This window comes from Dipodomys merriami, unplaced genomic scaffold (genome assembly GCF_024711535.1).
Source record: "Dipodomys merriami isolate MVZ:Mamm:240054 unplaced genomic scaffold, mDipMer1.0.p SCAF_1, whole genome shotgun sequence".
In the NCBI taxonomy this organism is placed as follows: Eukaryota; Metazoa; Chordata; class Mammalia; order Rodentia; family Heteromyidae; genus Dipodomys; species Dipodomys merriami.
In genome coordinates, this window is record NW_027202270.1 from 133,306,551 (window position 1) to 133,332,738 (window position 26,188).

General features: G+C 42.8%; 2 protein-coding genes across 4 annotated transcripts in view; one reads left to right on the forward strand and one right to left on the reverse strand.

Annotated features, from left to right (window-relative positions):
* The first annotated feature begins 12,566 nt into the window (after positions 1-12,566).
* On the forward strand, positions 12,567-24,137 carry LOC138833205 (phosphatidylinositol N-acetylglucosaminyltransferase subunit H). Of its 2 annotated transcripts, none has more exons than XM_070031570.1 (4): positions 12,567-12,819; positions 15,177-15,386; positions 19,202-19,285; positions 21,946-24,137. In XM_070031570.1, the coding sequence occupies exons 1-4, from the start codon at positions 12,640-12,642 to the stop codon at positions 22,036-22,038; spliced, it is 567 nt and encodes a 188-aa protein (XP_069887671.1). In that variant the 5' UTR covers positions 12,567-12,639; the 3' UTR covers positions 22,039-24,137. The 2 variants fall into 2 exon arrangements, with proteins under 2 accessions (XP_069887671.1, XP_069887678.1); XM_070031577.1 differs by having other exon boundaries at positions 19,205-19,285.
* LOC138833190 (pleckstrin homology domain-containing family H member 1) overlaps positions 23,376-26,188 on the reverse strand; it is a 51,415-nt gene continuing 48,602 nt past the window's right edge. For both annotated transcript variants that reach the window (XM_070031562.1, XM_070031557.1), the window contains one exon: positions 23,376-25,625. In XM_070031562.1, coding sequence (XP_069887663.1) covers positions 25,464-25,625 — 162 coding nt within the window. In that variant the 3' untranslated portion in view covers positions 23,376-25,463. The remainder of the gene's footprint in view (positions 25,626-26,188) is intronic.

Below are 26,188 nucleotides of genomic sequence, written 5' to 3' on the forward strand. Positions count from 1 at the left end.
GCACCGCTCACCTACTAGAGCGAGCCAGCCGCCTGGTGACGTCATCCCCGCCTCGGCCACGCCCCCGCGCCCCCAACCAGCCCCCGGACACACCTTCCCGTAGGCTCCTCCCACTGTCCCCGCAGAGTCAGACACGCCCACGGTGGCGTCGTCCGCGGAGCTTGGGTTCTCTCTGAGAACACGCCCCTTCAGTGACGACACAAGGCTAGAATAAAGGGCTGGCCAATAAAAACACGGCACCGGGCCGACAGGTGTGTCCTCCTACCGCCAAATTCAACCTCGTCAAACGAACCAGAGCTGACCGCTGCTCTTCACACCAAGGCTCGCCCCTCAATGAACTAATTTCACCGAAGCGTTGGCTGGGCGATGCGGGTTTCGGTGTGGCCGGCCCCATGCCATTGGCTACTCTATATCAAGCCAGCACATTTCTGGTTTGTTCTATCCCAAAGCTCAAAAGTTCTGCAAACATTTACTTCCAGCCCAACTCCACATCAGTTATAGGTAGATTGGAACCTTTTGGGCCAAGCTGCTTAGCATTAACAAGCACCTACCCTAAGTATTTTGGAAGGGCAAATTAGGATGTTTCAAGCAATTACCTTCCAGATGTTTTCAATTCTTGAATAACTGGAGCAATGGTTATTGCCAACCAAATATACCGACATAGTTGAACCATTTCTCAAAGGAGGCTAGAGAGTTGAAAATGCCACTTTGGATGTTAATAACTAATAATATTTTAATAAAAACAAGTTCTAAAAACAATACTTGAACGATTCTATAAAGTAGGCTCTATTTTAATTGAAACAGGATGAATGATAACTTTCCCATCCTCATTTTTTTAAAGTGGCAGGGCTATTTAACTCCACATTCCTGTGGCTCTGTGACATACAGGACTTTATTCCTCCTGCCCAAATTAGTTTATATAGGAGCATCTGGATTTGCTTCAGAGGCATATAAATTTATCCGCCTCCTCAAACATTTCAGAAGTCTCCATGGCAAAACTCCAAGGAGCCGCAGAATTCACATTCGATTTTTAGGGGATACTTGTCTCCCTCTGTTGTTTTAACAAAGATGACTGGGCTCTTAGCAAAAGCAGGATCACACTATGTTACTGTAAGGCAGTGGTTCTGTGAGTGGATCCCACATCACCAACATCAATATCATCCGGGCCTTTGCTACAAAGGCAAATTACTGAGCCCTAACCCCAAGGTTACTGAATTACTAACTAGTGGCCAGGGCATCAGTGATCTGTGCTTTAACAAGCCCTTCAAATGTGGTTATCAGATGTAATCCCTGGTTCAATCACTGACATTATCATGATTATTCAGTTCACTAGTTTACCAAGTTACTTCTTGTCTATCACCACATCCAATTTTTCCTTTTTACTATGTTTTCTGAAGTTGATTCTGGCTCAGATTGTCTCAGGGCCTCCTCGACTACTGAAAACTAAAACAAAACAAAACAAAAACTCTGGCTTCTGGAGCAGAACTAAATCATCAGACTGATCTTTTCAAAGCAATACAGAACCCTGTATATCACTTTCAGAGGTTTTCCAATTCTTATCCTTTAGTTCCACATTATTGGAAGGTTATATTGTTATTTTTGTAGAGACAGAAAGATGGGCTACTTTTCCTCACCTATCATAAGATTTACAGCTGACATTTCTGTAACCAAAGGTAGGCAAACAAGAGAAAAGCATAACAAATTTATTTTATCAAATTTTAAGTGACATTAACAGCATTCAAAAATGAAGACAAGGGTCAAGGAAGAGTTTGTATTTATATTTCAATTCAATGAATAATGGACAAGCATCCAGAAATATGAGACTAAAGGATATGACTTAGTGATAGTAACTGAAAGAGAAAACCAGCAAGGCCTGTGTGTTCAGATTCTTCTAGGCCTCTTCCTCCTAGGTAGAACAAAGAAACGATCAGAGTGGCGGTCCTTAAGGGGGAAAGGAAAAAGGAGATGGTGAAGTTTGTAGAATTTATGTTGTGCTTTGGGGAAGAATTCTACTCTTTATTCACGACTGCACAATCTGCCCTAGGTACTTTACGCTTTCCTTTCAACACTTCCCATCTACAGGAACATTTGCTTATCTTTTTCTTCAATAAAATCTTTTTTAAGTGAATTTTTCCAAATTTTTTATTGTGATTAAGTGGTTACATAATTTCCTAAATTTCATTCAATAAAATCTTGCCATTTTACTTCTCCTTGTGCTCCATGGACTCATTCTTCAAGGTCATGGAGACAAAAGACCCAATCCAGGTGTTGCAGTTTTTCAGTATCACTTTGAACTGATGGACAGTGAGGAGGACTTCAAAGTTTTTCTCTGACCTTTTGTCCCTGGTCTCCTCCTGCCCCTTCTAAGAAATAAGAACTCCTCTTTCCCAAGGCAAGCAGGCCATAAAGTAGGCTCATGGTGATCATGCCTGCAATCTTAGCTACTTGGGAGATGATCAGGAGAATCATGGTTGGAGGACAACCTAGGCAAAAAGTTATTGAGTCTTTATCTCAACCCATAAAAAAGTTGGGTACGGTGGTATGAGTCTGCTACCTCATCTGTTCATTGTTTTTTGTTTGTTTGTTTGGTTTCGCCATTCATGGGGCTTGAACTCAGGGCCTGGGCACTGTCCCTGAGTTTCTTTTGCTCAGGGCTAGCACTCTACTACTTGAGCTACAGCGCCACTTCTGGCATTTTCTGTTTATATGGTACTAAGGAATCAAACTCAGGGCTTCATGCATGCTAGGCAAGCACTCTACCACTAAGCCACCAGATTGTTTCCTTCCCAGATTGTTTTTGAGGTTTGATTATTTACCTATGATTTGTACAAAATGTTTAGTTTCCTCTTATATCTGGCTTCAATTCTCCAAACTAATACTTTCCAAACATTTTCAACTGTCTACTCTTTAGAAAAAATTCCGTCCTATTCTACAGAGCTGCTGTGATGGGAATCAAACCCAGGGCCTCACACCTAGCCCTAGCTCTATAGCTTTCTATTTTGTTACTAGTACAAGGGCTTGCTTTTCTTTTTTCTTTTTTTTTTTTTAACTCATGGCTAGAACTCTATCACTTGAACCACACCTCTAGTCCAGATCTTTTTGCTCAGATGGAGTCTTGCAGACTTTTCTGACTGAGCTGGCCTTGAACCATGACCCTCATGAGATTTCAGCCTCCTGCATAGCTAGGATTATAAATTGACCAATACTGCCTGGCAGCTCTTAATAATCCTCTTTCTTCTAGGACTATGAATTTTAAGCTCATTCTAGCCTCATGTTTTTGTTTGTTTGTCTTCCAGTCATGGGGCTTGAATTCTAGGCCTAGGCACTGTCCCTTGAGCTCTTCAGCTCAAGATGAGCACTCTACCACTCCAGCCACAGTGCTACTTCCAAGCCTGGTGGATTTTTGTTTTGGGGTTTTTTGTTTTTGTTTTTCCAGTCATAGGGCTTGAAATCAGGGTCAGTGGGCTGTCACTGAGCTTTTTCTTTTTTTTTTGTCAGTCATGGGGCTTGAACTCTGGGCCTGAATGCTGTCCCTCGGCTCTTCAGCTCAAGGCAAGCACTCTACCACTTGAGCCACTGTGCCACTTCCTCACTGAGATTTTGGGCTCAATGCTAGCACTCTACCACTTTGAGCCACAGCTCCACTTCCCATTTTCTGTTGGCTAATTGGAAATAAGAGTCTCAGAGACTTTCCTTCCTTGTCTGACTTCAAACCTCGACCCTCAATTCTCAGGCTCCTGAGTCGCTAGGATTATAGGCATGAGCCACCATTGCCTGTTTGAATAGATACCTGCAAAAGATTCCCATCAGAACCATGTTAACCTTTCATGACTCAGGATTCACTAGAAACTGGATCCAGTTTGGCCCTTATTAGCCAATGACTCTATTAGCTTAACTGGTCACTACTCAGCTACCAAGATTCCAATTCAGGACTGGATGGGTCTAGAACAGGTAACCAAGTATACTGTTATCACCTTAAGTGCTCAGCACTGTTGTCTGCCAACATTCTTTTTTTCTTTTTCTTTTCTTTGTTTTTTTTTGTTGTTGTTGTTGGTCGTGGGGCTTGAACTCTAGGCCTGGGCGCTGTCCCTCAGCTCTTCAGCTCAAGGCTAGTGCTCTACTACTTAAGCCACAGTGCCACTTCCAGCCTTTTCTGTTTATGTGGTGCTGAGGAATTGAACCCAGGGCATCATGCACGCGAGGCAAGCACTCTACTACTGAGCCATCTTCCCAGCCCCTGCCAACAGGTTTTGAGGTAGGATAGATGAGTGTATGTCACAAAATTGAGGAAACATTAAAAAAAAACTCAGAAAGGAATTATGCCAGAATTAGGAACTAAGACTAAAAGTTAATAGAGCAGCAAGGTTAATCTTGCTTGGCAAGTACTCTGCCGCTGAGCCACACTTCCAGCTCTAAGGTTAATCTTTTTTTTTTTAAGTACATGAATAAATTCCTCTCATTATCCTCTTTTCCTTTTGTTTTATTTCTGGAAGTACTGGAGTTTGAACTCACAATGTCACATTTGCTAAGCAACCGTTCTGCCATTGAGCCCATGCCTCCTCCAGCCTTTTTAAAATTTTATTGATTTCCCAACCTTTTAAAAATGGTTATTATTATTGTTACTTTAACATTACTGGGTTTTAACTTTGACACTCATGCTTGATCAATTTGCATGCCTGGCTGGCATTCTACCATTTAAGCCATGCCTCCAGCTCTGTTTTTTGGTGGTTATTTGCTCCAGATCTCAGCTTCCTGAGTAGCTAAGAATACAAGCATGAGCCACTGGCACCTTGCTTTGCTGGTTACTTTTTTAAAATGTTACTATAAAGATGATGTACAGAGGTGTTATAGTTACCTAAATCGCATGATGAATACATTTCTTTTTTGACAGTGTCCCCGTTTTCCTCCATTTTCCTCTGTCTCTCCCAGGTTTTCCCTCCCATCCCCACCCACAAGTTGTATTTTCAACATAGTGTCTAGTGAGTACCACTGCTGCATTTGTCCACCCTTTGACCCTGACTGAGATCCATCTATTTTAGATTTCTTCTAGTTAGTGGGCTGATAGGTATACACTATCACATTCAGCTTCCCTCTGTTGAGGGAAGGAGGCTTTCTGAGTTTTATGCTTGGCTGATCTAGAACTGCAATCCTCCCAATCTCAGTCTCCCATGTTAGCTTAGGATAACAGGTATACACCACCTCATGTAACTAGTGGTTGGATGGTTCTTGTGAACTTTTCTTCTTGGGCTGGCCTTGAATCACGGTCCTCCCAGTCTCAGTCTTCCAAATACCTAGGATTCTAGGTGTGAGCCACCAGCACCTAGCTTTCCTTTCCTTTATATAGTAATATCCGTAAGTGAGTAATGAATTCTGAGAATTAAAAATATTTGAGATAGTGATTCTTTAATCAGAAAGAATGTTAAAGTTATATGTGTGTGTGTGTGTGTGTGTGTGTGTGTGTGTGTGTGTGTGTGTGTGTGTATTTTTTTTCAACTGATGCCTATGTCACACAGTCTTTTATTGTAAAGTCACCCAAGTTTCAATGTCTCTGTGCTTGGGTGATAACATCAGTATGTTAACATAGCAGGATAATTTTTTTGGGGGGGGAGGTACGGTCGTGGGGCCTGAACTCTGGGCCTAGGCACTATCCCTCAGTTCTTCAGCTCAAGGCTAGCGCTCTACCACCTGAGCCACAGTGCCACTTCCGGCTTTGATAATTTTTTTTTAAACTGGTAGATTACCATTTTTTTTTTCCTGGGTCTGAGACCAAGACTCAAACTCAGTACCTACTACTTTCGCTCACTGGGTAGCGCTCTACCAACTGAGCCATACCTCCAACCTAGATTATCAATTTTGTAGGAAAAGGTTAAAGGAATTCCCCATCTTATTTATAAATACTCCTTAAAAAAGGACTATGAAGCCTTTAGTTTTCTTCTCTGCATGTCAGAGTGTTTGTTTTTTCCCTTTTTTTCTCTCTCCTTGGTTAATTTTGCTTTGCTAATAATCTTTGATGGCCCTCTACCTTGCCAGTCTCTTTTACAAATGCCCTCAAAAGTCTTTCAGTAGTTACATCCAAGAACCTTGCATCTAGAGAAGAGATTTTTAATAGGGGAGTGGAGCTGAAGATCCCCCTCTCATACTGGGACACTTCTTGTTCCAAACTACTTTTGGTGGCAGTTTCAGTCAACAGGGGGAGGGAAGGTAGAGGATGGAACTTTAATGAATGCTGGATTGCCTGGCACTGGTGGCTCACGCCTGCAATCCCAGCTACTCAGGAGGCTAAGATCTGAGGATCGTGGGTCAAAGCCAGCCCTGGGTAGGAAAGTCCATGGGACTTTTTTTTTTTTTAACTGTATTTTTTTTTTTTTTGTCTTTTCTTTTTTGGTACTGGGGATCGAACCCAGGACGTTGCACTTGCTAGGCAAGCGCTTTGCCACTGAGCTACATCCCAGCCCATGTCCATGGGACTTTTATCTCCAATAAGCCACCAGAAAACCAGAAGTGGTGCTGTAGCTCAAGTGGTAGAGTACTCACCTTGAGCTGAAGAGCTCAGGGACAGCACTCAGCCCTAGAGTTCAAGACCCATGACCAACCGAAAAAGAAAAGAAAGAAACACTGAATATTCAAGAAGGGTTCTAAATGGCTAACTTGGGGCTGAGATCCTGGCTCAACTGCTTTTTACCTACCATGTAGCTGACTGGGCCTAAATTCAAAATGGAGTCAAGTAGTTACCGGCCAACTAGGAGTTACACCTGTACTGTGTTCCTGGAATAACCACAAGTTGAACTTTGCAGCTCTTCCCCAGGCAGGTTTTTCAACTAACACACTCTAGCGAAATCCCTTTTGCCACCTGTGGTCAAATTTATTTTGAAGTTTTTCCCTTTATTGTGGTACTGGGAACCAAGACCTCTACCACTTATGTATACCTCAAGCCCTGCAATCAAATTTAAATATTAACCAGTTAGGACTGAGTATTTTCTGGCTTTCCTCTTTCCTTTGGACCAGAATGGAAAGCCAGGCAAGGAATTTCTCTATATAAGCCAGTCTTTTTCTTTTTCTTTTTTTCATACTTAGGAGCATATTTTTGTATGAAGGCTGTTTCTGATTTGCAAACTTAAAAAAAATACAGCCTTCCTTTCTGTCAAATTGTTTCCTCATTAGTTTTGTTAATAGTGTACTTTAAACTATCTTTTATGTTCAACACATAGGAAGGGGATAAAGGAGTGCTGGGAGAGTGATAGGGTGAGGTTGATTGGAATACATTGAATACTTGGGTGGAATTATCAGTGAACCACTCCCTTCACTCCCCACTTGTATGATTAATGTATGCTAATAAAAATGTAAAAACTCAATAAGCATAATGAAATGTGTTTCCCTGAGTTCTGTGAGCTGTTTCAGCAAATTAGTAGAGTGTGAGGAGTGGGGTTGAAACTTATAGCTGGCCTCCTAAGTGCAGGTGGTCTTGTGGGACTGAGTTTTTAAGCTGTGGAATCTGACACTACTTCTGGATAGTGTCAGAACTAAATTACTTGTTGGTACGTAGCTAGAAAAGCTTCACTACTTCTGGATAGTGTCAGAACTAAATTACTTGTTGGTACGTAGCTAGAAAAGCTTCACATTTGGTTAGAAGAATGTTCTGAGTTGCGAGTTTAGGAGAAGAAACAAATTTGTTTACTTTTTCCTACTCCCTGTCTTTATAAAAAATTAATAATTACCAAAGAATCGCCTCTCTTCTCCTACCATGGAAGACATAAGAATGCTCTGTATGAAATGGACTGTCACTAGATGGACACAGCATCTACAGACACAGTGATAGCGGCATCATGACCTTGGACTGACCAGCTTCCAGGTCTGTGAAAAATAACTATCTTAAGTTTTTCACATGGAAATTTCCTGACTGGGGACAGATTGGTATATTAGCTTTAAAAAGCTCAAGAGAATCTTCCTTTCTTTTGCATTGAAGCCTTGAACTTCCCCTCTTCTTTGTTAAGTTGGTATATAATAAATTTTTTTTAGTCAATTGTGGGGCTTGAACTCAGGGCCTAGAGGCTGTGTCCCTGAGTTCTTTCACTCAAGGCTAGTGATCTAAACTTTAAGCCACAGCTCCACATCTGGTTTTCTGGTGATTAATTGGAGATGTCTCATGGACTTTACTACCTGGGCTGGCTTTGAACCACGATTTTCAGATCTCAGCATCCTGGGTAGCTAGAATTACAGGCATGAACCAGTGCCCAGCTATAATACAGTTTTATCTTTGGCTATAAGACAGTTATTTATTGCTGAGAAACTCCAAGTTGGTAAACAAACTTCTCTATTAAACTATCTGTGATCAGTTAGTTCACAGACCTCTACCCACTAGAGTTACATGGCTAAGGAAAATATTTCCTCCTAACAATGCTTACTCCTAATAGCTCCTTAAAAGTAACTTGGTAGTGTTTTTTTTGTTTTGTTTTGTTTTTGTTGGTCATGGGGCTTGAACTCTGGGCTGGGGCGCTGTCCCTCAGCTTTTTAGCTCAAGGCTAGCGCTCTATCACTTGTGTCACAGCGCCACTTCTGGCTTCTTCTGCTTATGTGGTGCTGAGGAATTGAACCCAGGGCCTCATGCATGCAAGGGAAGCACCCTACCACTGAGCCACCTTCCCAGCAACTTGATATACTCATGTCCAGATATTCTTCTGATATAATTAGAAACATGGACCCAGGCAGAGACCTTAAAAATTCCACAGATGGGCTGGGAATGTGGCTTAGTAGTAGAGTGCTTGCCTAACATGCATGAAGTCCTGGGCTCCATTCCTCAGCACCACATAAGCAGAAAAAAACAGAAGTGGTACTATGGTTTAAGTGATAGAGTGCTAGCTTTGAGCAAAAGAAGCTCAGCAACAGTGCCCAGGCCCTGAGTTCAAGCCCCAAGACTGGCCAAAGGAAAAAAAAAGAAGAAGAAAAGAAAAAAGCTCCACAGACAATTCCAGTTTGCAGCCAGGGTAGAGAATCCTATACTAGAAATGATCATTCGGGCCTCTCAAAGTTTAATATCCAAGGAAACCATATGAGGATCTTTTAAAAACTCATATTCTAAGACTGGAAGTCTAGGTAAAACCCAAGGATAATTTTAAGCAGATGCTGCTCTACTCACCTGACTTTAGGCAGGATCCTTTCCCCTTCCCTTTTAAATCTTCAGACAAATAGTAACACTAGAGTGAAGTAAGGAGACTGGGTCTGAGCAATATGCCTTGAAGCAATATGCCTTGTCCTTATAGCCAACTTGGTGCCTGGCTGTGTGGAGCTGGTTTTCTATACAGCTCTGAAAAATCCTAGAGGTAATAGAGGACATTCTTGGATTACAAATGTGTTTTAAGTTGTTGAGTTGTTAAGCTTTCTTCCCTTAGATTATTGGCACTTGATTTCCCCTGATTATTTCCTTAGATCGTTTGCTTTGCTTATATTTAATACCTTTATTAGGTGTAAGTTTCCTCACCCAATTTGTTTTGCTTATATTTAACACCTTTCTTAGGTTTATGTTGTCATTTGGTTTTCTTTGCTTATGTATAACACTTAGGTTAGGATAAATTCCTCACAGCTTATATGGTTTTGGCCTAAATAAGCTTTGTGCTAGCTGCATTCACAGCTGCTGGTCTTTGAGAAAAGAGTCCACCAGCAGTCTCCCGGCTCTCCAATAGACTCCCAATTCAGCCTCTTAAGTGGTGGATTCTCTGTTTCTTTTTTTTTTTTTTTTCGGTCGTGGGGCTTGAACTCTGGGCCTGGGCACTGTCCCTCAGCTCTTCAGCTCAAGGCGAGCGCTCTACCACTTGAGCTACAGCGCCACTTCCGGTTTTCTGGTGATTTATTGGAGATAGGAGTCTCACGGTCTCTCCTGCCTGGGCTGGCTTTGAACCGCGATCCTCAGATCTCAGCCTCCTGAGTAGCTAGGATTACAGGTGTAAGCCACCAGCGCCCGGCAAGGATTCTGTTTCTTATGAGTGAGTTCCCTTACAAGAGTGACTTCTTTCCTAGGCTATGCAGCTGTGGCTTGATCAAAATCATTAAGCTGAGCTAAGATTGTTTACATTTTCAAGTTCTCTGCTCTGGGTAGAGCGAAGGGTAATTTGGGTGGACAAAAAAGGCCCAGTAGTAATGAAGGTCAGACTTTATTCACAGGTTTTTAGGGCCCCTGTCCTACAGTGGTGCATGCTATCATTAGGCATCTGACTATGGCTTCAAGGTTACCTAAGGTAGCTCATGCATACATGAGCTACAGTCACAGTTCTCAGGATGTGCATCACCAGGGTCTTCAAAAGTTTCCCCTGACTGAATCTGAATCTATTTGTCAAATCTACAGTCACTAAGTTGGATCCATCTTTTCTTTCTTTTTTTTTTTTTAATGCTGATCCTAGGTCTTGAACTCAGGGCCTTGCAATCTTGCTTGGCTTATTTGCTTAAGATTGGTGCTTTACCACTTAAGCCACAGTCACACTCCTGGTTTTTTGCTGGTTAATTGGGAATAAGAATCTCATGACTTTGTTGCTAGGGCTGGATTTGAATCATGATCCTCAAATCTCAGCTTCCTGAGTAGGTAGGTAGGATTACAGTGATGCCCAGTTATATCTTTTTACTGACACATTAAATAACCAGATCTAGTGGAGGCTCAGTAATTGCTGCCATTTTGATGTAGTGCTGACTGGAAATGTCACTTTGAAATAACTGGTGTCTTCAGCCAGTGACAAAAAATTGCAAGAGGGGCTGGGAAGGTGGCTCAGTGGTAGAGTGCTTGCCTTGAGCTGAAGAGCTGAGGGACAGCGCCCAGACCTAGAGATCAAGCCTAGGACTGGCAAAAAAAAAAATTGCAAGAGTTTCTAATATTGGTTTTCTGCATTCATAATCCAAAGAAATGTTAAATTTCAAGTATAAGTTGATGACACTAAAAGATTCTCTCCATGAAGCTTAAGAATTCAAAGATTATGGGTTTTCACAAACCATTGACAGTATTTCTTTTGAGCGATGACACTATAGATGGCTAAAATCTCCTTTCCTGTATTTTTCAGATTTTCTATAAGTAGATGTCACTTGTATAATTATAACAGACTTTCAGAGAAGTTTATTACTTGGCTAGATTCAAAACAGAAATAAAACAATACTTTAAAAATATTAAAGGGTAGCCGGGTGCTGGTGGCTCACGCCCGTAATCCTAGCTACTCAGGAGGCTGAGATCTGAGGATCGTGGTTCAAAGCCAGCCCGGGCAGGAGAGACCATGAGACTCCCATCTCCAATAAAACACCAGAAAACCGGAAGTGGTGCTGTAGCTCAAGTGGTAGAGTGCTCGCCTTGAGCTGAAGAGCTGAGGGACAGCGCTCAGGCCCAGAGTCCAAGCGCCACGACTGACAAAAAAAAAAAAAAAAAAAAAAAAAATTAAAGGGGAGGGATGAGGGTGGGAGAAATGGAAAGAGGGAGGAGCTACCTTTGTGAAAATAAAGAAACTGAATTTGAGTTTCATCACACTTAAAGCTAGTGAAAATTGTATGCCATTTATCTTTATACTCAAAGGGATCATCCCTCTAATGCTGCATCAGAGCTAACTATCATGCAATCATTTTAACAGACCACGCATAACTCTTAGGTCAGAAGTTGGAAGGGGAACCCTCAGGCTGTAACTCACAGGTTTTATAACTTTATTGTCCACACCTTATGCATCTGTGGCTGTTGCTTCTGTCCCAGCCAGTACTTATCTGCTTACTCCATGATTCTATCCTTGGGTTGGGAGAGAGGCATAAAAATTCCAGTTTATCCCTAACCTACCCACTGCAACTTACAATTTAAAACATGCACCAGATTCTCTGCCTTTTGATTCCTCCAATAAGCCAACCTTGGTGTTTTGCTTTTCTTGGCACTTCTGGCAGAAAAACAAACAAAAAAGCTAGTCTGTGAATGTGGCTTAATGGTAGAGTGCTTGCCTAGCATGCATGAAACCATGGGCTCAATTCCTCAGTACCACATACACAGAAAAAGGCCAGAAGTGGTGCTGAGGCTCAAGTAGTAGAGTGCTAGCTTTGAACAAAAGAAGCTCAGGAACAGTGCCCAGGCCTGCGCGCGCGCACACACAAACACACACACACACAGCTAGCACCTCCCATGCCAGTATGGTGCCTCATCCCTGTAATTCCGGTGACCTCAGAGATTGACTGAAGTGTCCAGTCCATCCCGGCCAGACAGCTGATTATGGCCAAGAACAGTATTTTTATTTCCATATCGTTTCCCCCTACTAGAAAAAAAAAAAAAAGAACTACTTGAGGACACAGACATTGTCAATATTTGCAGCACCTCAAACTCCCTTTCACAGTGGATGAGTGAAGGAAAAGTTTGGGGTTCGCGATGGCTTAGTAACAGAAATTAGTTTGTTGAGTGAAAGCATACTCCTTAGGAATCTCAGTAGATAATCATCGCCCCTGGTCCAGAAGAGCGCCTGAAGAACTTAATCCCCTAACCCAAGCACAGCGCTCCGTGCGCTCGGTGCGCAACTGCGGCTGCGCAGCCCGCAGTGTGGGCGGGGCCTACACACTTCCGGAAGCGGGTCGGGAACCAGCGAGACTAGAGCGGGAATCGCGAGTGGGCTAGAGCGGCACGGGCACGGCGGGAGCCGGCCGGTCATGGAGGACGAGAAGAGCTTCACAGATCTTTGCGGCGGCCGCCTGGCCTTGCAGCGTCGTTACTACTCGCCGTACTGCCGGGAGTTCTGCCTCAGCTGCCCTCGGCTCTCGTTGCGCTCACTCACGGCTGTCACCTGCGCGGTGTGGTTGGTGGCCTACGGGCTCTTCAGCCTCTTTGAGGTAATGGCGGGCGGCCCCTGGTGGCTGGGCTCTGGAAGGTTCTCAGGTCTGAGCCTCTCATCCCCGTGGAGCCCGGGGGCGTGGCCTCGCGGGGACAGGGGCGTGGCTTCGCCGGGCCCGGGGCGTGGCCTCGCGGTGTTGAGGGTCAGCGCTTGGCTCTAGAGTTAGAAGTGTTCCCTCCTGCACGTGCATTCTCTCCGCGGGCCGCGGGCCCGCTCTGCGGCGCCAGCCGGTGCACATCTGGTTCTTGCCCCAGGGGACTCCGGAGACCTGCTCGTGCACCGTCCACCTCCAGCACCTCCTTCCCCCACCCTGTCCCTGCGAACGAACCTACACCCTTCCAGAAACCGTGGTTTTTTTTGCTTCCACAAGTGTGTGTGCATAGACACATTTGTATTTTTCTTCATCTGTCTTTTCGAGGCAGTTTAACTCTTCCATCCTCTCAATCCCCTTTCCCAATTTCAAGCGAACTCTTGAGAAAAATTGGGAAATTTTATTTATATTTCTATTTTTTTATTTTTATTTTTTATAGGTTGTGGGGGCTTGAACCCAGGGTTCAAGCTGGGAACTGTACCACTTTGAACCCCACTTCCCATTTCCTAGGGGTTAATTCCTGCCTGGGCTGGCTTCGAACCGCTATCCCCAGATCTCAGCTAGGATTACAGGCCTGAGCCACCAGCACCCGGCAGGAAATTTTTGACACGAGTGGTTTCTATGCTCATCTTCCAGAATCATTCCCATTTTCTCAGAGCCTCAATGTTCACATCCCTGAAAGATGGAATTAATGCTTTTAGGTTAACTGTCTTTGACATTTTATTATAGTATAGCTAACCCAGCAAGTCAGGTGACTAGATACCCAGCGTGGGGATTCTCATTCTCATTCTAATTCAGCAAGTTTATTGCTATATAGACCTGGCAGTGCAGGTCCAACGATGACAGACACCAAGGTGGTGGGCCAGAGGGCTTAGAGGAGTCTGACTAGAGTTAGATCAAGGAGATTCTCTGGTCAGTACAAAAAATAATGAGGGGAAAGGGAGGATTTGGGGAGGTAGTGAGGGAAGGGATGGTAGGGGAAAAACAAAGGAGGAGGTAACAATGCTCACTAGGAAATGTACTCATTACCTTATGCATATAACCATAACCCCTCTGTACAGTATCTTTACAATAAAACATATATACTAAAAAAAACTAAAGAAAAAAAATATGAGACACCTCTTGGCTTCAAGAAATGAGGCCCAGAAATACTGAATTTTATGGATTCTGGATCATTGATGATTTTTTTCTCTGTGTTAAACCTTCTAAATAACAGCTTCTCAAGAAAAGAAACACACCAATAAAATAACACATTTCAACTTTAGAAATGTTAAAAGGTTGTAAATACACCTTAGACTCAAGAGAATACATAATAACTACCATCGTCCTTGCCCATGTAATTGTAACCGCTCTGTATGGTATTTTCACAATAAAAAAATAACTACCATTGTGTGTGTATGTATGCATGGACATATGTGTATTACATGCATTACACATATGTATACTCATACGTGTAACTAAAACCAGGGCCTTGTGCATGCTAGGCAAGCCCTCTAACACTGAGTTCTACTTCAACCTAGCCATCATTTTTTTTTTTTTCTGTTCCTGAGCTTCTTTTGTTCAAGGCTAGAACTCTATCACTTGAGCCACAGCACCACTTCTGGCTTTTTCTGTTTATGTAGTACTGAGTAACTGAATCCAGGGCTTCATGCATGCTAGGCAAGCTCTCTCCCACTAAGCCACATTACCATCCTTAGCTTCTGGTTTTTGTTTTTGTTTTTTTGTTGTTGTTTTTAAAGCCCTTAACACATCATTTCATCAATGTGATGAAGTTTGTCTTTTCTGCAGACCCTTCAACCACCACATCTTATTGGTTAGGGTTGTGTCATCTCCTTATTTCTGAGCCAATCAGGATTCATTCCAAGTGATTTAGGAAGAGGCAAACAGTAACATCTGCTACTGTGCTAAATAAGCACGTCACAATTGTTTGGCTTATGATTTTGTGCCATAAGTTCTGTGAAAGAGTATGTGAGGAAAAAAATCTGAGACCTTAATTTGCAATTTTGGAAGAAAAATGTCTGAGACTGGTGTGATGGTAGACATTTTGCTGGAGCCTCTATCCAGGTCTCCTTGTTAGTAGTATGTATCCATTTCACTATATGCTTTCACAGCACTTAACCTGCCCAAGTAAAAGTGGTTTCTTCTTTTTCAATGCATGTTACCTTCAGTTTAGTTCACAGCAGACCAGAGACCTTTTTCAGAATTGTTTAGTTGACTTGTCATACAGCACAAATACCTTAATGCTCATATCTGGCTCTTTTCAGAACAGCATGATCCTTTCTGCTGCCATCTTCATCACCCTCTTAGGCCTACTTGGTTACCTCCATTTTGTGAAGATTGATCAAGAGACTTTGTTAATCATTGGTTCCCTTGGCATCCAGATGACTTCATATTATGCCTCTGGCAAAGAAAGTACCACCTTCATAGAAATGGGCAAAGTCAAAGATATTGTCATTAACGAGGCTATTTACATGGTAAGTATTTAAATGGTATGTATCTCAGGCCTTTATGAAGGGGCCCAAAAGGTGTTCCAGGATCTAAACTGAATCTAATACCTCAAATATTTGATATCACAGGATTAAGTACTCAACCCACTGTTGCAGTACTTGTGTTTGTTTTTTTGTTTTTTTGTTTTTTTGGGGGGGGGTCCAGTCGTGAGGCCTGAACTCTGGGCCTGGGTGCTGTCCCTCAGCTCTTCAGCTCAAGGATAGCGCACTACCACTTGAGCCACAGCGCCTCTTTCGGCTTTTTCTCTTATGTGGTGCTGGGGAATCGAACCCAGGGCCTCATGCATGCAAGGCAAGTGCTCTACCACTGAGCCACCTTCCCAGCCCTTGTGTTTGTTTTTTGTTGGACATGTCTAAACTGTAACAAGTGACACTTATGTTGAAAAGATAAGTCACTGTATAATTGTGCTTCACTTAGTGATGATATGTGTTCCAAGAAATACATTGTAGGCTAATTTCCTCATTGTGTAGACATCATAGCACACACTGACAAAACAAAAGTCTTGGTGCAATACATGAATCACTCAGCCGTGGACTCTTGATGCAGTGTTTGAAGTTGCCACCATCATACACCATATAGTTTTACAGTGAAATTTTTTCTTTCACTGTAAAAAAAATTTTTTTTCTTTCACACGTTTTTATTATATAGTGTAGGATGCCTCAAGCTTTCTATGTGGTCCAGGTTGGCTTCCAATTCGTGATTGTTCTATTCCGTCTCCTGGGTGCTGCAATTGCAGAAGTATGCTAACTTGCCTGGCTAACAAATATATAAACACACATACACACACACACAAACATACACATACATATTTTGTGTGCTGGTACTGGACCTTGAACTCAAGACGTTCTGCTATTGTTTAGCTTTTTGTTTACATAAGGTGAGCAATCTACCACTCGAACTACACTTTCACTTACAACTTTGTAAGTTGTTACTTACTTTGTAGTTGTTAATTGGAGATAAGAGTTTCATGGGCAGGCACTGGTGGCTTACCCCTCTAATCCTGGCTACTCAAGAGGCTGAGATCTGAGGATTGTAGTTCAAAGCCAGGCCAGGCAGAAAAGCCCCTGTGAGACTTTTTTTTTTTGCCAGTCCTGGGGCTTGAACTCAGAGCCTGGGCACTGTCCCTGAGCATTTTTTTTTTTGGGGGGGGCGGGGTGTCAGTCATGGGACTTGAACTCTGGGCCTGAACACTGTCCCTCAGCTCTTCAGCTCAAGGCTAGGACTCTACCACTTGAGCCACTATGTCACTTCCAGTTTTCTGAGTGGTTTATTGGAGATCAGAGTCTCACAGACTTTCCTGCCCCTGGCTGGCTTTGAACCTCGATCCTCAGATCTCAACCTCCTGAGTAGCTAAGATTACAGGTGTGAGCCACCAGTGCCTGGCTCCCTGAGCATTTTTTATTCAAGATTAGTACTCTACCACTTGAGTCTCAGCACCACGTCTAGCTTTTTCTGTTTGTGTGGTACTGAGGAATCAAACACAGGTCTTCATGCATGCTAGGCAAGCATCTACCACTAAGCCGCATTCCCAGCTCCCTGTGAGATCTTCAAGAAACCACTCAGAAACCAAAAATGGTAGAACGCTAGCCTTGAGCACAAAGAGGTTCATGTCACACCTAGGCCTTGAGTTCAAGACCTACAACTGACCAAAAAAAAAAAAAAAAAAAGAGTTTCGTGGACTTTTCTGTGCAGGCTATTTTTGAACTGCTATTTTCAGACCTCAGCCTTCTGAGTAGCTAGGATTATAGATGTGAGCCACTAGTGCCTGGTGGGCCTTGTGCCTTTGCATAGCTTTCTCTGCTCAAATCTGGCATGCTTTACCACTTGAGCTCCATTTCCACTTTTGGCTTTTTACTGGTTAATTGGAAATAAGAGTCCCACAAGGTTATCTTCCTAGGCTTTGAACTGTGATTCTCAGAACTCAGCCTTCTGAGTAGCTACTATTACAGGCATGAGTCATAAGCCACTAGTGGCTGGCTTCATATGTTCCACTTTTATATATAACATAGTTTAGTGGATTTTCCTTTTTTGTGTGGCTGTCCTAGGGTGTGAACTCAGGGCCTGTGAACTCAAGGTACTGTCCTTGAGCTTCTTCGCTCAAGGTTGGCACTCTAGTGTTGAGCCACAATTCCACTTCTGGTTTTCTTGTAGTTTAGTGGAGATAAGAGTCTCATGGACTTTCCTGTTGGGACTGGCTTCAAACTCTGATTGTTAGATTTCAGCCTTCTGAATAGCTAGTATTACAGATATGAGCCATTGGCACTCTACTCCAGGGTTTTTTGTTGTTTTTTCTTTTTGGTGGTTAGAGATAGGAGTCTCATGGAATTTCCTGCTTGGGCTGGCTTCAAACCACAGTCCTCAGATCTTAGCCTCTTTAGTAGCTAGGGTTACAGGTGTGAGCCAGTAACACCTAGCTGCATAGTAGATTTATTATACCATCAATACAACATGCAAGATACATTGATACCTGGATATCACTAGACAATAATCATCCTTCAGCTTCATTCAGTTTGATTATAATCTCACAGGACACTAATATATGTAGTCAATCATTGACCAGAACATTGTTCAGCTGTGTGCATGACTACTTTTAAAGAATTAGGTTTTCAAGGATAAGGAACAAGCATTGCAACTTTCTTTTTTTTTTTTTTGGGGGGGGGTCCAGTTGTGGGGTCTGAATTCTGGGCCTGGGTGCTGTCCCTCAGCTCTTCAGCTCAAGGCTAGCGCTCTACCACTTGAGCCACAGCGCCACTTCCAGCTTCATTTTTGCTTATGTGGTGCTGAGGAATCGAACCCAGGGCCTCAGGCATGAAAGGCAAGCACTCTACCACTGAGCCACCTTCCCAGCCCTTGCAACTTTATTTTCTAACCCAGCTTAAAAATCAACTGTTTTTACTCCTTTTCTCTTACTATTTTTGTTGTTGTTGTTTGTGCTGGTCCTGGGGCTTGCACTCAGGGCCTGGATGCCATTTCTTTATTATATTAGTCAGAAAGTTCCACTTTTAGCTTTTTCTTGATTAGCTGGAGATGATAGTCTCACAGATCTCAGCCTCCTGAGTAGCTGGAATTACAAGCATGAGCCACCAGCACTCAGCTTTTTCTATCTTGTAAAGGACAAGCCTATACTTCTCAATAGATTCAAGAGGTACTAAATACTAAGAATAAAATTTTAAAAAAGCAAAAAACCCAACTAACTATACTTCTCCCCTACTTCAAAATATCAAGTATTAGGCTGGGAATGTGGCTTAATGGTAGAGTGCTTGCCTAGCAGGCATAAAGCCATGGGTTTAATTCCTCAGTACCACATACACAGAAAAGGCCAGACGTGGTGCTGAGGCTCAAGTGGTAGAGTGCTAGCCTTGAGCTGAAGAGCTGAGGGACAGCATTCAGGCCCAGAGTTCAAGCCCCATGACTGACCAAAAAAAAAAAAAAGAAAAGAAAAATAATACAACTTGAGTGCTGGTGGCTCATGCCTAATAATTGTAGCTACTCAGGAGGCTAAGATGTGAGGATCAGAGCCATCCTCAGCAAACAAATCTGAGAGACTCTTACCTCCAGCAAAGTGCTGGACTGAAGACATGGCTCAAGTGGTAGAGCGCCAGCCATTAGCAATCAAGCTGAGTGAAAACTTGAGCTCCTTGAGTTCAGCCTCAGTACTGACCCTCTCTCCCTCTCTCTCCATCTTTCTCTCTTTCTCTTTCACACACACACAGAATGAAAAAAGCACAAAAGAAGTTTCACTTAGATCTGTTATTTTTTATTTATTTATTTTTTTTTGCAGCAGAAGGTGATTTACTACCTTTGCATTTTATTGAAGGATCCTGTGGAACCACATAGAATATCCCAAGTAGTACCTGTCTTCCAGGTGAGCAGAGTACTTTTTCCTTTCTCCAGGGAAATCTCTCCCTTTTCCTCTTGTGTATATCTACTGCCTCTATCTTCAGTAGGAATGCAAACTTGTCCTTGTCAGAGTCTTGGAAGGTAACCTGACAATTAATTTCTGTGAGCAGTAGGATTTTAGCTATTTTAGGACAAGTTTCTCTGTAGTAAAGATAGGCTTTTTCAGAGAAGAAAATAGACATATAACAACTTCTGTCTACAAGTCATGTTCATCTGCTAGTCTTAACTGCCAGTCCACCAATGTAGTTAGTTGGGCATGTATATGTTGTTTGTCTTGCATTTAAAACTACTTAACATGCATCTTTTACACCAAGACTGTTGTACTTATTATTATAATCACATTGTGTTTGACCCATATAAAAAGTAGTCATTTTTTTTTTTTGGTTGGTCGTGGGGCTTGATCTCTGGGGTTGGGCACTGTCCTTGAGCTCTTCAGCTCAAGGTGAGTGCTCTACTGCTTGAGCCACAGTGCCACTTCCGGTTTTCTACTGAAGATAAGAGTCTCACGGACTTTGCTGCCTGGGCTGGCTTTGAACCTAGATCCTCAGATCTCAGCCTCCTGAGTAGCTAGGATTATAGACGTGAGCCACTGGTGCCTGGCTAAAAGTAGTCACTTTCTAAATCATGCCCAGGTTATTTTTCTGTTTAGCTCTTATGAAGAAACATTTGTGTAAACACATGGTTATAAATTTCTTTTTTATTGTAAAGGTAATGTACAGAGGGGTTTCAGTTAAATAAGTAAGGTAATGAGTACATTTCTTTCTTTTTTTTTGTCAGTTGTGGGGCTTGAACTGTGGGCCTGGGTGCTGACCCTGAGTGCTTCAGTTCAAGGCGAGTACTCTAACACTTGAGCCACAGCACCACTTCCAGTTTTCTGGTGGTCAGTTGGAGATAAGAGTGTCACAGATAAGACTAGTTTTAGCCGGGTGCTGGTGGCTCACACATGTAATCCTAGCTACTCAGGAGGCTGAGATCTGAGGATCACAATTCAAAGTCAGCCCAGTCAGGAAAGCCTATGAAACTTATCTTCAATAAATTACCCAAAGAAACCAGAAGTAGGGGGCTGGGAAGGTGGCTCAGAGGTAGAGCGCATGCCTTGCATGCCAGAGGCCCTGGGTTCAATTCCTCAGCACCACATAAGCAAAAAGAAAAAAGCCGGAAGTGGCGCTGTGGCTCAAGTGGTAGAGCACTAGCCTTGAGCTGAAGAGCTGAGGGACAGCGCCCAGGCCCAGAGTTCAGGCCCCAGGACTGGACCCCAAAAAAAAAAAAAAAAAAGAAACCAGAAGTAGAGCTGTGGCTCAAGTGCTAAAAGCACCAGCCTTGAACAAAAGAAACTAAGGCCCTGAGTTCAAGCCCTACAACTGGCAAATAAATTAAATAGGTAAATATATAAATACTTTCCAGGTAGATAGTTGTTCACAAAAGATTGAGGATTTGGGGGCTGGGAAGGTGGCTCAGTTGTAGAGCGCTTGCCTTGCATGCATGAGGCCCTGGGTTCGATTCCTCAGCACCACATAAGCAAAAAGAAAAAAAAAAGCCGGAAGTGGCACTGTGGCTCAAGTGGTAGAGCGCTAGCCTTGAGCTGAAGAGCTGAGGGACAGTGCCCAGGCCCAGAGTTCAGGCCCCATGACCGGAACCCCCCTCCCCAAACAAAACAAAACAAAAGATTTAGGATTTTGAATTATGTTCATAAATAGATACTTGTTCAAAAAGATTTAGGATTTTGAATTACATTCATAAATACTTTTTTAAAGCTTATAGATTTCAATAGTGTATCAGATTGGGCTGCAGATCCTAGACAGCTTTAGCATCTCTGGGATTTGTTCTTGTTTTTCTGTAGTCTTCACTAATACTGGATTTAGCTATTTTTAAGTTCAATAGGTAGAAACATTTTTAAGTTTTGAAATTAGTATTTATCTTATTGATAAGCTTTTCATATTCCTTTGTAATCTATATTGTAATCCGTCAGTATTCTCTCGGTTTTTGCTATCCATCATCTTTATGTTACTCGTAAAAATTCTTTGTATATTTTGAGTAATAAATTTTTATTAAATGTATTTTCCAGATATAATTTCTATGGTGTTTCTTTTAATTTTGGTTAATGTTTTTTAAAATTTATATATTAAACTCCCTGTCTCTAAGGTCCGTCCCACAACCTGTGGCACTTCTCAGGACTAAAAAGCTATCTTTTTTTTTTTTTTTTTTGCCAGTCCTGGGGCTTGAACTCAGGGCCTGGGTGCTGTCCCTGAGCTTCTTTTGCTCAAGGCTAGCATGATACCACTTGAGCCACAGTGCTACTTCCAGCTTTTTCTGTTTATGTGGTACTCAGGAATCAAATCCAGGGCTTCGTGCATGCTAGGCAAGCACTCTAAGCCATCCTAAGCCACATTCCCAGCCCCAAAAAGCTATCTTTTAATTTCTCATCTTCTGTAATTTATAGGCTGGGCCTGGTTGGGAGTCCTTCTAGCAGGTTGCTTTCTAGCTTGAACTGCTTTTTCTCTAGTGAAATTTGTACCACGTAGGATGCCTTGATGTGGGCAAGAGATTGAGATTTCATGTGGATATAGCACCACTAAGCACTCTTACGTTCACCTTGATTCTGCATTTTTCCTTTTTGGAATTCAGAGTGCCAAGCCCCGCCTGGACTGCTTGATTGAAGTGTACAGAAGCTGCCAGGAGATTCTGGCACACCAGAAAGCCACACCAACAAGCCCATGAGTCCCAGCATGCAGAAGGCCAGTACTGTCTTCCATGGGGGATGTCTCCCAAGCCATGGTGGCTGGTTTGTTTTCTCTACAGTAAAGCATTAGGTGGATGGACCTAGGATCCACCATGCACTGGATCTCAGAGCCGTAGAGCAGGTGACTGGAATTTGATGCAAGTATTTCTGTGTACTCTGGTGTTCCCCCAGTAAAGGTGTACTTTACTAACCAATGAGAGAACTTAAGAATTTTGACATTTCTAAAGTGATGTTACAGCTGGGCACTGGTGGCTCACACCTATAATCCTAGCTACTCAGGAAGCTGATATCTGAGGACTGTGATTTCTTGCCCAGTGAGGGCAGGAAAGTCTGTGAGACTCTCATCTCCAGTTAACCACCAGAAAACTGGAAATGGAGCTGTGGCTCAAAGTGGTATAGTGCTAACCTCGAGCAAAAAGCTCAGGGACAGAGCCCAGGCCGAGTTCAAGCCCCACTACTGACCAAAAAAAAAAAAAAAGTGGTGTCAGCAAAGAGCACTTTGTAAAATTTTGTAAGCACATTGAACATTGTGTTGAAATTTGTGACAAACTGGTATCAAACCTCATGAGAAAGTTATGATTCCCCTCTATAATAGAATATACCTCTGTATAAAAAGGCAAAAAAGTCAAAGTTTCCACGTGTGGGTTGACAGAATAAACAGCCTACAAAATACTAGCCTCTGCCCATGTGCTTCTTCCTTTCTGTACAGGGTTAACATAAAATGACTTTTTTGTGTTTTGGTGGCCATCCTAGGCTTGAACTCAGGGTTTACATGCTGTCCCTGAGCTGCTTTGTTCTACCACTTGAGCCACAGCTTTGCTTCCAGCTTTTTGGTTCTTAATTGCAGATAAAAGTCTCATGGACTTTCCTACTCTGGCTGGCTTTTAACCACAGTTCTCAGATATCAGCCTCCTGAGTAGCTAGGATTACAGGTGTGAGCCACTAGTATCCAGTAACTTTTTTTTTTTTTTAAGTAGTGGTACAGGGATTTCAATTCAAAATACCAATTTATAAGATGAAAACTTTTTTTTTTTTGGTCAGTCATGGGATTTGAACTGTGGGCCTGGGGGCTGTTCCTACCTTTTCAGCTCAAGGCTAGCACTCTACGACTTGAGCACAGCGCCACTTCTGGTTTTCTAGTGGTTAATTAGAGATAAGAGTCTCACAGACTTTGCTGCCCTGGCTGGCTCTGAACTGAGATTCTCAGATCTCAGCCTCCTAAGTAGCCAGGATTACAGGTATAAGCCAGATGCCTGGCTGATGAAAACTATAATAAACTATTTATTTTCCTAAACACACACAATTAATTATCTAGTTCATAGACAGGTGCTTTTTATTGACAAATATGATCACAGCATTTCAGTCATGGATATCAAGTACATTAATACTCTTCTGCTACTTAGCATTTTCTGTTATTTAAAAATTTGCTTTTGTCAAGAGGATAAAATAAAATTTGAGACAGAAATTTGGTTTCTGTTTCCAGACATGGAACCATCTTGTTAAAAGAGAAACCTTTGTTCCTAAGGCAGTTTCTTCTATATTAAACTATTAAACTAAGAGAAGATTCCTGAAGCTTCAGGGAAAACAGAGATGGTGAGGGAAATAGCTTCACCCCAAATTCAGTGTAAACAGGCTCCATCCATACTCATTTCTTACAACTTTATTTTTAAGAAAAAATGCCTTGGCAGATAATATCCTTACTGACACTCAGAGTATCAGCAGAGCTATGCAATCTCTGCCTTGTCCATCAGTCCTGCAGAGGTTTATGGGAGTCCATGGTACTTTTGATGTGTGACTTGTTTGAGGTAGAATTGTCTCTGCCAGACCCCCTTCTCCTTGGGAGATTGAGAAGTGGGGACAAATGGGAAAACCCAACTGCCTTGCAAAGTCAAGTTCCATTAAGAGGCTGGCTCACACCCCTTTCACCATGCTTGTCAGTTTTAAAGGGGAAGCTTATAGCAGCTGAAGTTTCAGGTAAACTAGTTCCAGCCTTGTAGTTTTTGTAGACACACACACACACACACACACACACACACACACACACACACACACACACACACACACACACACACACACACACACACACACACACACACACACACACACACACACACACACACACACACACACACACACACACACACACACACACACACACACACACACTCTCTCTCTCTCTCTCTCTCTCTCTCTCTCTCTCTCTCTCTCTCTCTCTCTCTCTCTCTCTCTCTCTGTCTCTCTCCCTCTCCCTCTCCTCTCCCTCAATTGGAGTTAAAGGCTTGGTTCTTGAATTCTCCTGCTAAGCCCACATTTTTATCATAGTATTGACAAATGGCGACTGCCTTAGAGCTATGAAATAAAAACTCAAGTTTTTCAGTGTTGGAAAATCAGAGTTTGTACTCTTTTGTTTTGTTTTTTGTAAAGGAGGGTAGAAGCAAAGTTCATTTCCTCCTACCCCTCCTCAATCAGGAAGTCTGAGTGGATGAGGATACATTGTTTTCAGGAAGGCAAACATGAAACTAACTTTGTACTTCATAGACTATAACAGATATCACATACATATATCCAGCCTCATTCCCAGTGGAAGTTTTTCAGAAGTTCCAAGGGTCTTCTGTATTTGTGTCTTCAGTGGCCTCATAGGAGCAAAAGACAGAGAGCATTTGCTTGATCTTCTAGACAGTGACCACCTCGTCCTTCAGTAGTAAGCACAGCCTTCATTAAGATGAGACAGAGCGACATCAGACTATACCTATTCCTCCCTTGTCCAAGCAGAGTGTGGTGCTAGGTTCAGCTCACAGTCCAGTGTAAGCAAAGAGCATAAGTCTTAGGCAGGGATAGTATGTCCCTTGTAAAGATCAGCGCTGCTCCCAGAAGGGGCACTCACCCGTACAGGGGGAAGGTTAGGCCTTTTCCTCCAGTCTTGCCAGTATCTTTCCCACTTGGGAAAGGAAGTCCAGTTTTAGTGAGTTGAAGGCATTTGTCAGAGTTCAGGTGAGTTAGACCTTTTTCTGTTGGGATATTCAGAAAACTTCAAGTATAAATCCTCACATAAGGATCATATAAAAATTATCTATATACGGGCTCCTCTGAGCATATCAGTGCCAAAGTCCCAAATGCAACCCTGCTACTCTTAGCAGTGCTGGGTCTTGTCTAAGTCAAGAAGCAGGTAGTGTCCAGAGTCAGATTTCTTGTGAAACAATTAGTGGTTTTTACACTGGGCCTGGAGTTTCATATACTGGGCTCTAAAACATAAGGTGCCTAGAAATAAAGGCTTCACAGACCCTACAATACACATTTTACAGAGGGGGGGTAAGTTAGATCCATTACAGTAGTAGTATATCCAGGACATACATCTCGATCCCAGAGACACCAGTGCTGGTGGAGAAATGGATCGGAGAAATCTTCATAGCAATGTTGGCCCTTTAGTAGTGCAGGAAACGGAAGCAAAGAACTGGCGTCCGTCTAGTTCCCACGGCTGGTGGGCTGTGGGTGGGTTGGCAGGTGGATTCACAGTTGCAGAGCAGTGATTCATATAACTAGCCATGATGAAAGTGGCTTCTGCAATCTAAAGAGGTCAGAGAAGAGCTAGCTTAGGTTCAAGCACTGGCTTTCCCACTGGCTCTTGTATTGAGAACAGGATTGTTCTGGGCTTCAACTTTCTCTTAAATACTCACCTGGCAGGCAATGTCCAAAGGGGATCACTGTGGGGATTCAGGGTCTCAGTGAAATGGGTCTCTCTTTTTTTTGGGGGGGGGTCCGGTCGTGGGGCCTGAACTCTGGGCCTGGGCACTGTCCCTCAGCTCTTCAGCTCAAGGCTAGCATTCTACCACTTGAGCCACAGCGCCACTTCCGGCTTTTTTCTTTTTGTTTATTTGGTGCTGAGGAATTGAACCCAGGGTCTCAGGCTTGCAAGGCAAGCGCTCTACCACTGAGCCACCTTCCCAGCCCCAAATGGGTCTCTTTTTATCTAGAGGCCCTCTGAAATGCATACTACCCTCCCAGGAAAAAAAGGAACAGCAGTGACTGTCCCAGAGTTAGTTTCCTCCCAGTAGCCACTGTTCCTACCAGTGACACCGAGTTACTTTGCCACCTGATCCCTTTGGGATGATTAGAATATAAAGAAAAAGG